This window comes from Diospyros lotus, chromosome 4 (assembly GCF_014633365.1).
Source record: "Diospyros lotus cultivar Yz01 chromosome 4, ASM1463336v1, whole genome shotgun sequence".
In the NCBI taxonomy this organism is placed as follows: domain Eukaryota; kingdom Viridiplantae; phylum Streptophyta; class Magnoliopsida; order Ericales; family Ebenaceae; genus Diospyros; species Diospyros lotus.
In genome coordinates, this window is record NC_068341.1 from 10514739 (window position 1) to 10529035 (window position 14297).

Genomic DNA, 14297 nt, shown 5'->3' on the forward strand with positions numbered 1-14297 from the left:
TATACCTCAAATGCAAGACAGCAAATGAAAGACTGAAAACTTGGGGAAGTGTTAAAAGGAAGGGATATATAATAATGCTATGGAAACCGGTTGGATAAGGGTATTGTATTTATAGGGCATGAAAATAAGGCGATAAAGGATTTCTTCTTTCCTTTCCTGAATTGAACCTTATGGATAAGACTAAATTTTAATAAGAATATTTGAGTCTCACCTAATCTCTATCTTATGAGATTCAATTTTTCCCTCTATGAGATTCAATTTTAATTAAAGAGAAAAAAAATTATAATATTCTTATTAAAATTTAGTAAACATCCATCTGTCATACCATATTTATATAATAAATTGAACTGAAAAATATCATGTAAAGGATAAAATCATCCTCTAATATAGCCTTTGTTAAAATAAAAAAGAAGATAAACTTATATCAAGATAAGATTGAAATATTTTTTCGACCAATATATGGAATAGTCAACATAAAACTTAGAAGCAATCCAAAATTTGTATCAAAATATTTGTTAATTTTTTCAGAATGTATCGAGAGCATATGAGTCATTTTTTCTTATTTGTAAAATCCAGGATAATTTTATCTGATGGGGGAGAGATAAATTTATCTAAATAATTCAATATAAAAAATCTCATGACTTCTTTTTCAAGTGTTATCAATAAATTTAACAAATAAAATGAAAAGAACTTTTGTTTAAAATGTGCTCCATATTTCACTTTTTTCAATACATATTTTGGTTAACAAACACTATCTAATTAAGATGTAAAGGCATTGCTCTCAAAGTTAACCTTATCCTTTTTGTATAGGGCTAGTAGTAGCAAAAATCCAAACCTTATCGTGTTTTTGCAATTTAATCCAAACATTTTAATTTTGCCAATTGCATCTTGATTTGATTAATTAGGTGCAATTTTATCCAAAACCTGAATCCAATTGGAGAGGCGTGTGACTTTGCAGACGTGGCACGTTATCTGACATTTTAAAACATTACATGTCTAAAAAAATAAAAAATAAAATGTCACGTTAAATATTTACGAGGTTCTTTTTGGTTCAATGATTGGTATGATTGTAGACCGTTGTGTATGATGCTATAGGTTTTGTTCAATTTAGCCATGGACAAGTTAGTGGTTGCAAGTGATTATTTCTCTTATATCTTGGGTAGTTTAATTAGTTTGGTCCCTTCTTTTAGGCAAAGTCTTTTTGATTGTTAATACGAGTCCTTGATAGGAGGGTTTGATCTGTTGAAAAATCATTTTAGAGTGGGGTGGTGGAAAGATAGATGGTTTGGAAGCTGTCTGGTGATGAAGCCTTTACTATATATTCACTTGTGTTTTTATGGCCTTTACATAGTTGTCGAATGGGAAGTGAAATGAGAATCAGTTTTGGAAAAAGAAGTGAAAAACATGAAAGAAAATATATAGAGAAAAAGAAAAACATCAAAACTGAAAAGAATTGTGTGAAAATTTTAATGGAAATATTATGAAAAAAATTGTAAACTAAATGCAAACTTTAGAAAATTTTATTAAAAATAGTCCAATAAATGCCCATAAAAGAAGATTTGTGGAAAATTTTTGGACAACTGTGTTTTCGAAATCTCCAAATTGATAAGGAAGTCTTAGAAAACTCATTTTAGTATTTTTCCAACTTTAGTTCAATTTTGGAAAACCATGTTTTCAGAATCTCCATTTTCCATTTGGGAATTTTTTATATTTGAACAAGTTCTTTAGTTTTCCATTTTTTGTGAAGCAATTTTATAGAAAGCCAGCCAGGACTGTTTTCACAGTCAAACAACCCCTAGATCTTTTTAACTTTTCTAAATGTGCTCAAATACCCGTGGCTGTTTTTAGAGGCATCCTTTTATTTTAATGTTTTTAGTAAAACTATATATATCCGTGACCATGACTGTGACTGTAACTATGTACTAGCATGTTAACTAATGTTTAATGAATATTAAAATGAGAGTTTCTTATTATTGCAGGAGATTTTTTTATTTCATGAGAGATGGAGAAAAGTTATTTTTTATATTACCTACCCTTTACAAAAAAAAATAGTTATTTTTATAGTTTAAATCCATAACTTTTGAATTATTAAAAAAAATAATCTTACTAATGCTATCAAATTTTACTATTATGTCTAAGGAACATGAAACCCCATAAAAAGAGTGTTCTATTTGTAGGCTTCTGAACACTGTCATATGCTGTTTGGGTCCATGAGCTTTGCTCTTTGTATTGGAAAATTCTATTTGCAAGTATAATTTTTGCTCCCTCCAACTAGCATATAAGTAAAATTTTAATTTTTACTATTTATAATCAGATTGATTACTTTTTGCAACCATTTATATTTTAAACATACCCTCCAAACGCCCATCCCTCAAAAGACACCCCCCACGCGCAATAAACCCTCTTCAGACCACTGCTCTTACGCTGTCACCCTCTTTGTCGGAGTCACTTGCCTTACCTGCCTTCTTCGTTGGAGTCCCTCGCTTTCTCATCGAAATCGCAAAAGCCAAGCGAGAAAGATTTAATTTGATAATCGGCATTCAATCACCAGCGTTCGGAGGCATCGAACGACTTCGACAGTTGGTGGGAACACCTTCGAACCACGGCGTTTGGAGGCGATCAGCCTTCCTGAACACCCAAAATGCCAGGATTTGGGGCCTCTGACCCCCAGTTCAAGATAGCCCCAGGGTCCGAGGTTCAGGGTGTCTCCAAACCCTCGGATTTTGAGATTTTTTCATTTTTTATTTTTTTAATTGATCCATCGTATGTAAATTATGTGATTGAGTCAGTGATCCATGTTGTAAATTATGTTATTCTTAAATGTAAATTATATAGATGCATACTATTTGAAAATATCGAGAATTTATTTTAATTTTTAAAAATATTAATAATTTTTAACTGTGTTATATCGATCTAGCTATTGCTGCTGCTATTTGAATCTCAGTGGCTAGATTTCTCATTTGTTTAGAATTTACAATATTTGATCAGGTGAAGTGAATTTTATGTTGATTAAAGAATCAGTCATCTTTTTGTGTTTGAATTGGAGATTGAATATACATATAAATAAGAAGAATACACTCATTTAATTAATAGTTAACAAGTGTAAGACCTCACCAATTTGAAGTAGCCGTCCCCATAAGAAGAACACACTTATTTAATTAAGACCTAACAAGTGTTGGACCTCACCAATTTGAAGTAGCCCCAAATCTTTGGATTTGGGGACTCACGCATTTTCCGAATCCTTAGGTTCGGAGAGTTAAGATATCTCCAAATTGTTGGATTCGGGGCACGATAATTGCCCCAAACTGATTTTTCGAGAGATCATTGAGTTCCCAAATCCTTAGGTTCAGAGACTCAAGAAGTCCTCAAATCGTTGAATTCGAGACATATCGACTCCTCTGAATCCAAGGATTCGGGGCATGATGATTCCCTTGAACTTGAGAATTCGGGGGATCCTTGAGTTCCCGAATCCTTTGGTTCGAGGCACATCGACTCCCCTGAATCTCCGATTAGGGGACTCAAATTGCCTCGACACTCAACCTGCCTCGTCAATTGATTTAGTGTGATTAGATAAAAAAAAAAAAAATTAGAGATACGAAAAATTTTCAAATACCTCAAAGACTTCATCTTCAATCGATTTGTGTTGTTTCTCGCCGGAACAGGAATACTTGTTATCTTCTTCATCAAACTCCGACATAAACATTTGCGTATAATAATCTTTCATTGCTGACAGTAACTGGTAATTGGCTATGGTAAAAAGAACTAGGCTAAGCAATATTCGGTGTTGAATAATAATGGTTGCGTGATGTTCAGTTATGGGTGAGTAAAGTGACTGTGGCGATGGTGGGTGAGAAAGTGGGTGCACGCAATTGAGGAGTAATGATACGTGGTTAAGCGTCAAAGATTTAAATAAAAAGTAAATATGAATTTTCATCTCAGGGTATATTTTAGAAATATTAAAAATGGATCTCAGGATATTTTAGAAATATTAAACGTGGGTTACGAAAAGTAAAAAATGTGATTACAAATATAATTTCCTTTGTAGTTGGTAAGGGATTGAATTTGTGAGTGATAGTTTATTGTTCCGGAAACATTGCTATGCGTATATATTATGAATAACAATAAATATCATGATCAAAATTTTGAATCTTGCATGCATGTAACCCATTTATATTATAATATAAATACAAAATTCATGTAAATTCTATACTTTATTAATTTATCAAGATAAACATGCATGAAATATCCACCAAAATGGTTCATTGTTAATTACATGATTTTGGTGATATTCTTTCACAAAATAAGCAAGCTTCAGCTTCAGCTTCAGCTTGGCTCCTGACCTCGTTTTAAATGTTTTATTAGTTGGAAGCTGTAACGCGTAAGAGTTTCATATCAATTTCAAGGGAAGATAAAACAGACACTCATTTGGTCCAAGAGAAATTTCAAGGGTTAGTGACACTTGGAAAAAACATTAAACAACTTGTATTAAATGTTTTTGTCATTTTTATTGGGAGGCTACTTCAATTGACTTTTGAGTGTAGTTAGCTTAAAATATTTAATTTGGAGAATGATTTATTCACTCAAATATTTGAGTCTGACGTAATCTCTACTTTATGAGACTCAGTTTTAAAAAGTGAAAAAATTTATAATATTCTTATTAAAATTTAGTAAACGTCAATCACATACCACCTTTATATAATAAATTCAACTAAAAGATATCATGTAAATGACAAATCATTCTCTAAAGTAAGTTTGTTAAAATGAACAAGATAAGATTATAATAAAAAAATATTAAAATATTTTTTAAACTATTTAAGATATGAAAAAGTTAAAGATAAAATTAGAAAATATTTTAAAAAATTTATAAAAATATTTATTAAATTTTTTGGAATAGATTAAAGGATATAGGCGTCATTTTTTTTTATCTGTAAGATGCAAGATAAATTTATCTAAATAATTTAAGATAAAAAGTCATGTAATTTCTTTTTTAAAGATTTATAAATAAGTTTAATAAATATAATAAAAAAAATTTACAATATTTTTTATGTCTTATTTTTTTAACTTATATCTGAATTAACGAACACCACTTTAAAGACATCACTCTCAAAGTTAACCTTATTCTTTTTATAAAGAATATTGTGCGCCCTCACCTGCTCCACGACTCTTTCAACTTCTTGGATGTTATTCAGGCCGGTGCAGATGGATGGGCCCACTGTACGGAAGCGCAACATAGTTGCCCAAATCGACACGTGTAATAAATCATAAATTGCATATGCTAATTAACTTACAAAAATTTATCTAATTAAAAACTACCATGGCCACCTACTACAGGACTAGGGTTTGGGGGTTTATAGCCTTCTAATATTCTTCTTTCAACTCTAAAATTAAATCGTCATGACATTTTAGTTTACACGGTTCAATACAAATAATTTGTCGGTGTTTATATTAGAAGGAAATAGATTTACTAAAATCAAGAAAAACATTATATATAAATATGACGCACTACTTAGGGGACAAAAAATTGACACTAAAAATAGAAAAATACTTCAATTCAAAATTAGATGAAGTAAACATACCAAGATTAGATCTCAAAATTACATTTATTTTCCCACTCGATCACCCTTGTGCTTATGGATATTTTTATGTCAATATTCTATTACCTACTTAATAGTTGAGCTAAAAAACCAATAACATCAACCACATAAGCAAAAATCCAACTTAGATATAACCAAAACCAAAACGAAGTCAAAGGCAAAAGATACCCAACAAATCACTGCAAACCCCTAGTCGCTAGCTAGCACAAATTGAAAGGAGCCCCAAAACGTAAGAAGATGGGAAACCTCTTGAAGTTGAGAAACCAAGGGTTGGAGATGCTCCTTAAAGGTTCCCATAACTAAATGCCCACTACGAGTACTCCCAGAACACGTTGAGGCCTCACAAGTGTGTTTAACATGAGCTTGAAATTATTTTTGTGGTTGAAGTGTTCTCCAATGTACCTAGAAGAGATAATTGGAGAAGTTGGGAGAGGGATGGAATTAGCTGTTCTCTTAGGGACAGATGTAGGACTCAAAAAGAGAGTTCATGCCGAGAAAGGCAAATATACTCAACATTTTTAACATATAAAACAGAAATGTTGTGTATGTTGAAGATGTAGATATATATTATATTTCATAGCTACATTTTAATATAAAAAATAAATACTAAATTATGGTGATAAAAATTAAATAAATGATGGTTGGCAAATAGAGATAGCTAGAATTCATCTTGTTTGATCCAACGAATTTTATATTATTTGTCAGTTACCTGACCTAATTTCTTATTTCATTTAAGTTCACAAAATTAGCCTAATAAAATGAAAACCATATAATACATAAAATTTTGTTTAGATAACATTACATATATAAGCAAATGACGTGTCCTGCTCTTGCCGGCAATTATACTGGAGTCCCTCCTTCACAAGAAAAAGAAAGGAAAAGAGAAAGAAAAAGAAGTAAATGCAATTTGGCATTCGATAAACGATCCGAACGTGCGCACTGTGAACAATTCAAACAACTACAATGTGCCTATAAATACCCATATCTTATGATCAATGCAAGACCACACACCAATATCTAATTCCTCGTCAGAAACCCCCAAAACTTCATCACTATCCCCATCTTCGTCCTACTCATTAATTTATTAATTCATCTGTGTGTGTGTGTGTGTCTCTCTCTCTCTCTCTCTCTCTCTCTGTTGATTATTGAAGTAGACACTTGGCCGTACAAATTAATGGAAGCAACAAAGTCTAGCCTTCATCATCAGCCCCTTACTGATGGGAACCTAATCACTGTTCTCAGCATCGACGGAGGTGGGATCAGAGGCATAATCCCAGGAATCATCCTCGGTTTTCTTGAGTCCGAGCTTCAGAAGCTGGACGGCGAGAATGCCAGACTTGCAGATTACTTCGATGTGATTGCAGGAACAAGCACGGGTGGGCTCGTCACAGCCATGCTTACCGCACCAGATAACAACAGCCGCCCCTTGTTCGCTGCCAAAGACATCAAACACTTCTATCTTGACAATTGCCCCAAGATTTTCCCCCAGAACAGGTAACGGCCGTTACTGAAGTATGAATGATTATATATAGAATTGTATATGCCAAATAATTAATGACATTTGGAACTTTTGATGCGTGCAAGCAGTTCGGTATTTTCTGGTGTGAACAAGGTAGTGAAAACCTTATCAGGACCCAAGTATGATGGCAAGTACTTACATAGCCTTGTAAGGGAAAAACTTGGAGACACCAGATTGCATCAGACCCTGACTAATGTTGTTATTCCGACTTTCGACATCAAAACGCTCCAGCCAACCATCTTCTCCAGCTACCAGGTTCATATAATTCAACATTGGGATCAATCCCAAATTAATTGGTTGCTTGACTATACACACATATAATACCTTGGACTAACTCGGGTTCTAACAAAACTATATATATGTCTTTGTTCGTTGTTTGGATCAGGTGAAGAATATGCCCACCATGGATGCTTTACTATCAGATATAGGCATTGCAACCTCAGCAGCACCAACTTATCTTCCTGCCCATTATTTTCAAAGCAAGGGCCCAACTGGAAAAGTGAGAGAATTCAACCTAGTTGATGGTGGCGTGGCCGCAAACAATCCGGTATCTACAGATAATTATACCTCTGAAATTAGAATTTCTTTCTTCTCTTAGGATTATTTTTGGCTCACTTGAGATGTAACTTGGATGTTTCAGACTTTAGTCGCTATAGGTGAGGTCACGAAGCAGATTACGTGTGGAAATTCTGACTTTTTTGCCATAAAGCAACTGGACTATACTCGGCTTTTAGTTATATCACTGGGAACTGGAACACACAAAGTTGAAAACAAATACAAAGCAGAAGAAGCAGCTAAATGGGGAGTGATAGGATGGTTAAGCAATGGCGGCTCCACCCCATTAATAGATGTGTTTAATCAAGCAAGTTCTGATATGGTCGACTACCACCTCAATGAAGTTTTCCAAGCTCTCCATTCTGAGAAGAGCTATCTAAGAATTCAGGTATGTATATTTCATTCTCATCCACGACATGCTTTCTGTTTTTTTTTGGTTATTCCTATATATGTTATCCATTTTTGTAATTATAATATATTTTTATTATTTGTAATTTTAGGGAGAGATTTTTCTATTTGAAAGTTTTTATAATATTATCTCATTTGATTAATGAAAATTAAATAAATTTTTATAGGATGACTCGTTAAGTGGAGACCTTTCATCTGTTGATATAGCTACTAAGGAAAATTTGAATGAACTTGTGAAAGTCGGTGAAACATTATTAAAAAAGTCAGTTTCAAGAATAGATTTTGAAACAGGTATTGTAGTGCCTATTAATCAAGAGACTAATGAAGAAGCCCTTCGAAGGTATGTAATTTTTTTTTTTTTTTGGTTTGCCTTTATATTAAATTATACAAAATTAGTAGCATATAATTATCTTAAATTAGATACTAAAGAGAGAAATATGTATCTTTCTTGCAGGTTTGCAAAACTTCTCTCTAGGGAGAAGCAACTTCGTGATACTAGATTACCGCTTGGACCCCCGCAAAAACTGAAGATTTAATTATTAGATTCCTTAATAAGGATTCTCCTGTTTTCTTTTACATATATATATATATATATATGTTACATTATATGTATGTTGGTGGCAATTATTCATGCACCATCTACGTAATGCCCAATTGGTATACAATTCAATGCACTTATTCATTCTTTAAACTAATGAGTTTGTGGTATTTATGATTTTTCAAAGTTGTAACTTGTGTATATATATATATAATTAATTAATTTTTGTGGTGCAAAGATACCAGCTTGTTCAAATTATAACGAACCCATCGTTGAGGTGAGGAAATTAGATCTCAAACATGCAAATTTTATAGTGAAGTTATTTTTTAAATTATTATTTTTTTATGTGAAATCCTTAAGTACGAGGCCATTTCTCAAATCTGGAAGAAGATGTTAAATTATGATAGCCACACCAATTTATTGGGAAATTAAGCTGTGTCAAAATGGGCTTTTGCCTTTAAAAAGAAAAATATTAATCACTATCCAAATCAAATTAATTCTTTGATTAACAACATTTTTTTATATATAATTAAAAATTCCAGCTGGTTTAAGGCTGTAAGCTCCTCGCCACATGCAGTTCCTCAAAATTGAATTATCTTCACTGCAAAACACTCGAAATATATAATTTTTGATAATTATTTGATTAAACTTCAAATTTATAATTGAATCAAGAACACTTATTTGCACCAGGTGTCGTGGAAGAGTTACGAAAGTGGTATTACCTTTACAAGATTTAATGCTAGCCTTTGATACAATTTTAGATTAGGTTTAACTAATTTTGAGATAATTTGAACTCGTGGGGTGGGACAAATTAATCCCACCGCCCATGAGACAAAATAATTAATTAGGTGTGAGTTTTGAGGGCAATGGATTAAAAAATAATAATATTATTTTGAAAAAGATTTCTTCCATCTATGTCACATTACCATTTAAGGATATCATAGTCTTTTTAATTATTCAATATAAATTAACATTTTATCTATACCCTAGTTTCTCAACTCAAATAAAAGATAAATAATATCTCATACACTAAATACGTATATAATTATTTAATCACATCACTAATTTATTTTATCAAAAAACATATAATGCATGTACCAAATGGCCCATTATAAGATACAATCATGTTTAGGTGATTTATAATTAAAAAAAATACACTATCACATTTATATAATTTTTTTTCCTTTGTCAAATTGTTGTGCTAGGAAGGGGTAGTTGGAACTTATAAACTAATTTGATTTATGGTTCACTAGTTGAAGTGCGGGTTCAAATATTCATACAGAAAATATTTTAATTTAATTAAATATTCTCAGATTTTTAATAATAAATTTATATGTTTCAAAAACCATTTTTTACAAGTACTAATTTACCCATCTATTAAAGGGAAAAAAATCCTTGAAAATAAGGGGCTATTGAATAGTACTTTTAGATCAAAATTAAAATAATTAGTTAAATGACTTTTACTGATTTAATCAATTCATTAAAAAAATGGATTGATTTTGACCAATTTATTTGAATGCGTGAACTTTTTTTTTAAATAGAATTAATATGATGATCAATTTATTTTTTCAAACACGTGAGCTTTGACGTCAATTTCAGGGGTAGGCAAAACATCAAATCCTTTATTTAGTCAACAAAACACAAAACATTTGATTTAGACAACAATAAAGATTCAATAAGGAAGGTTCTAGCAAATGCATGCATATTATAAACCTCATGCTAGGACTAGGCACCGCAGCCGCTTAAATCATAAATGTTTAGCTTAGGCTGCCCTTTAAATTTGGTCACAAAGCTTCTAGTAATGAGAACACAAAGTTAATTTCTTGAGCTAGGAAACGGATTGTGAGCAAATTAACCTAAGACCTGCCTATGTTAATTAAGTATATAACAATTGACGTGTGAGTTGGCTTTAGTAATATGTAAAAGTCTGATTTTAATGAAAATACTATAATGTCCTTTTTAGCGATTCCAGTAAGTGAAGGCAATTAAATTATCTTCTCGCGGGACAAGGATTCAACCCGCAATGAATTGGGAATCCAAAATAGAAAACAATTTAAAGAACCAGACAATAAATAGCATTCACTGGGAGGCTGAGGGAGGGAGGGAGGGATATGCACTATATATATATATATATAAATGCAGGACTGGAAGTGGAAGGACGTACATCTTCTCTCATACAATTCAAGATCAACATATTAGTACGTAGTTTCTTATACAACTGGTCATTATATTGCCATATAAAACCTATTATTATAATGTAAATGAGAAAAAGAAAAATACAAACTAACTTTAACACCAGTTTTAGTTTATTAAAGTTAAACACAGAAGATATTTCTATTTTGCATTTGCCTTTTCCTTTGCCTTTGCCTTTTCCTTCGCCTTTGAAGGAGTATGTGGCGATCTTATATCGCGAAGCCGCTTCTCTTTGGACAGTGTTCGTGCCAACCTGCACAGAATAAAATAAATAAATAATTTTATAATTATAGTGATATTTTTTAATATATATGTAACACGCAAAGAATATAATAAAATTTCCTTGTTTTTAAACTTTTGCTTTTTCAATACCTCACAAGGGCCTCCTCATTGGTAATTTCCAGGCAAGGCTCAAAGACGCCATCCTCCAAATTCACCCTTGAAACTGGTTTCTTCAGCAACTTCTCACCAACTTCCACTAGATCCTTCAAGTTTTCCTCAGTTGCAATATCTACAGAAGACACTATCCCACCCAATGTGTCATCCTGAATCCGAAGGTAGTTGTGTTCGGATTGAAGTGACCTGAAAATCGTGGCGATGTGAAAATCAACCACGTCGCTGCTGGCCTGAGTGAAAATGTCGACTAGAGGGGTGGATCCTCCATTGGTTAGCCAGCCTAAAAGGCCCCATTTAGCAGCATCTTCTGCGCTGTATTTCTCCTCGGCTTTGGCTGAGCCTGTTCCCAGGGACACGACAAGAAAGCGGGCATAATCCGTCGGCTTGATGGGGTAGAAGTCACTGTTCCCCTTGGTAATCTCCTTTGTCACTTCTCCCATCGCCACTAAAGTCTTTGCAACAACAAAACAGCAACAGTGAATTGATTGTTTATTATTTGATTATGATTCTAATTAAAATGTATCCCAGCTTTAGAATATATATTAATTAATTAACAAGGGGAAATTGCTGTTATGGATTTGAAATACATTAATGTGTTTATTTAATCATTTCTTTATATTCATTGAGTGGCATTGCTGATTTGGAGTGTTGTAAACGTCACGGCTTCAAAAGTCTATGAAAAACAAAAATAAATAAATAAAACTCATAAAATTCGAAAGCAAAAGAAAATATGACACGCGTACCGGATTGTTAGCCGCCACTCCACCGTCGATGAGCTGGAAGTCTCTCACTTTCCCGGACGAATCTTTGGTTTGAAAGGAATGGGCAGGAAGATAAGTGGGAGCAGCCGAAGTGGAAATACAAATATCCGAGAGCATGGCGTCTAGACATTCGTTTTTCTTCACCTAAATATATATAATTAATTAAAGCCATTAAGATTAATCAAGTGTGTGTTACATATAATTAATTAATTAATTTTGTATGAAAGAAATAATTAAAATAATAATAGAAAAACCTCGTAGCTAGAGAAGACTGTGGGCTGGAGTCGCTTGATGTCGAAAGTGGGTATAACAACGTTTGTCAATGTTTGATGCAACAGCGTGTCTCCGAGCTTCTCCCGAATTATGCTATGGAGATACTTGCCGTCGTACTTGGGCCCTGTTATTGTTTTCATTATTTTTGTAGCATGGGCAAATGGGTTGCTGTTGCATTTGCATCACACACAAAAAAAAAAAAAGATATGGATTTATCAGCAAATACATCATTAATTAGCAGCGCAGAATCACTGTTCTTAAATTACATATATATATATGTGTGTGTTGTGCTCATACTTTATAATTAATGATCATAAGTTCCTTTTGATGGAATCATTTTAATATGTTTATCCAACAATTTCATAAACCAGGCCACTTGCAGAATTTTATTTGTCATTTTGCCCATCACCTAATTATAGACATTTGTCATTGTCCATTACCTACCCATCACGAGGAGTCCACTTGGTAGAAAAATATCTGAGTGATTTATTATATACAAAAGAAACTATGCACTAAATTACAATAATCATTAATGATGCATTAAAAGAAACATATTATACAACACGCAAAGATTGTCCTAATCACAAAGGAGATATACATAAATAAATTTATTTAGTACACATAATTTATTTGTATTTATTGTTTATTATACATTTATTTGGTACAGTAATAATTTATGTACTGCCACGTGTACCCAGTAAATTTACCAAGAACAAATTATTTTGAGTGAATAAAAATATTTTCCTGTAATATTTTTTAATTTGTACTGATATCTACCAATAGCAAAAACCAAAAAAAGGCGATTTTGTATAGAGTGAAACCTATTTTTCTACTGCAAGAAAAAAGCCAAGAATTTAGAGTTTACACCATGAAAAATTAGGAGCCAAAAATAAAATTATTTTTACACCAGTCAAAATTATTCTTATAAAACTAGGTAGTATATTTAACAAAAATGATTGTCTTGACAATACATAACACCCAACCAACGATGTATCTTTTTGAACAAATAAAATTATACACATTTCAAGACTAAATAGAAAAGAAATTTAGAGTTAAAACTTCAAACTTATTAGAGCTGCCACATACCACTAAGATGCTGATACTCCTAACGATATGATAATTTAAGCTAATACATAGTGCTTCAACCATGTTACCTCTCTTGAGGGAAGATCTTAGGACAATGATCGAGATAGAAAGCTTTGATATCTTTGGCAGCAAACAATGGCCGGTTCTCCTTATTCGGGGCGGTTAGCATGGCGGTCACAATCCCGCCAGTACTCGTCCCTGCAATAACATCAAAGTAATCCGCAATTCTCGCTTCCTCGCCATCTAGCTTCTGCACCAACCAAACTGAAGATCATGACAAAAAAACCTTTTGACATATAGAATTTACTAGTGCGAAAAAGTGATATTCTTATATATAATTATATAAGTTACGTATATACCTGTAACTCGGACTCGAGAAAATCAAGGATTATTCCGGGGATAATCCCCCTTATGCCGCCGCCGTCGATGCTAAGAACAGTGATTAGGTCGCCGTAAGTCGGGGGCTGCAAAAACCTTTCGCCGTCCATGAGATCAAGCTCTCTCAATGAGAAAGATATACCTCAAATGCAAGAGAGCGAATGAAAGACTGAAAACTTGGGAGAAGTGTTAAAAGGAAAGGATTATAATGCTATGGAAACGGGTTGGATAAGGCTATTGTTTTTATAGGCCATGACAGGATGGCGATAATGGATTTTTTGTTTCTTTCTTTTTTTTCCTGAATTCAATTAAGTACTCGCCTACCCTTCGTCATCCAACTTTCAAAGTCATGAATTGGACCCCCTCCACTTGTGGGTGTGTGCGTCCGTGTATGCACATGTGTGTGTGTCAAGGCCATCCCTTGAAGGTTTGAAAATTATTCGATGGTTTTGACGGTGTCCCCATTTTTGGAATTGAATGTTATGCAGTGGAAATGTTGGAAACGAAAGTGACGTGTCTGTTGGGGTCCTAATAAATGCTTGTCGCGGGCATGGACTTGGACCTGGTCATCATTTCTCCTCTCCAACTCAGGTTTT

At 33.0% G+C, this 14297-nt stretch overlaps 2 protein-coding genes across 3 annotated transcripts; one reads left to right on the forward strand and one right to left on the reverse strand.

Moving 5' to 3' along the window:
* The first annotated feature begins 6610 nt into the window (after window positions 1-6610).
* LOC127800230 (patatin-like protein 2) lies at window positions 6611-8767 on the forward strand. 2 transcript variants are annotated; one of them, XM_052334726.1, is made up of 6 exons: window positions 6611-7088; window positions 7182-7368; window positions 7499-7660; window positions 7754-8056; window positions 8244-8416; window positions 8531-8767. In XM_052334726.1, exons 1-6 carry the CDS (start codon window positions 6769-6771, stop codon window positions 8610-8612), a joined length of 1227 nt encoding a protein of 408 aa, XP_052190686.1. In that variant the 5' UTR covers window positions 6611-6768; the 3' UTR covers window positions 8613-8767. The 2 variants fall into 2 exon arrangements, with proteins under 2 accessions (XP_052190686.1, XP_052190687.1); XM_052334727.1 differs by lacking the exon at window positions 8244-8416.
* A 1992-nt stretch (window positions 8768-10759) lies between these two features.
* Window positions 10760-13933, reverse strand: LOC127800228 (patatin-like protein 2). Its single transcript, XM_052334724.1, has 6 exons — window positions 13683-13933; window positions 13392-13573; window positions 12219-12405; window positions 11947-12108; window positions 11180-11655; window positions 10760-11060 (listed from the first exon to the last, which is right to left on the reverse strand). Exons 1-6 carry the CDS (start codon window positions 13809-13811, stop codon window positions 10949-10951), a joined length of 1248 nt encoding a protein of 415 aa, XP_052190684.1. The 5' UTR covers window positions 13812-13933; the 3' UTR covers window positions 10760-10948.
* Between the last annotated feature and the right edge of the window lie 364 nt (window positions 13934-14297).

Excerpts from the sequence above, each read along its gene's own strand:
- LOC127800228 (XM_052334724.1), bottom strand. The coding sequence starts at position 13,811 with ATGGACGGCGAAAGGTTTTTGCAGCCCCCGACTTACGGCGACCTAATC. Across the intron at positions 12,406-13,391 it reads AAGATCTTCCCTCAAGAGAG|CAACCCATTTGCCCATGCTA; the intron begins GTAACATGGTTG and ends CAAATGCAACAG. Across the intron at positions 11,061-11,179 it reads AATGAGGAGGCCCTTGTGAG|GTTGGCACGAACACTGTCCA; the intron begins GTATTGAAAAAG and ends TATTCTGTGCAG.
- LOC127800230 (XM_052334726.1), top strand. The coding sequence starts at position 6,769 with ATGGAAGCAACAAAGTCTAGCCTTCATCATCAGCCCCTTACTGATGGG. Across the intron at positions 7,089-7,181 it reads AAGATTTTCCCCCAGAACAG|TTCGGTATTTTCTGGTGTGA; the intron begins GTAACGGCCGTT and ends GCGTGCAAGCAG. Across the intron at positions 7,661-7,753 it reads GCGTGGCCGCAAACAATCCG|ACTTTAGTCGCTATAGGTGA; the intron begins GTATCTACAGAT and ends TGGATGTTTCAG.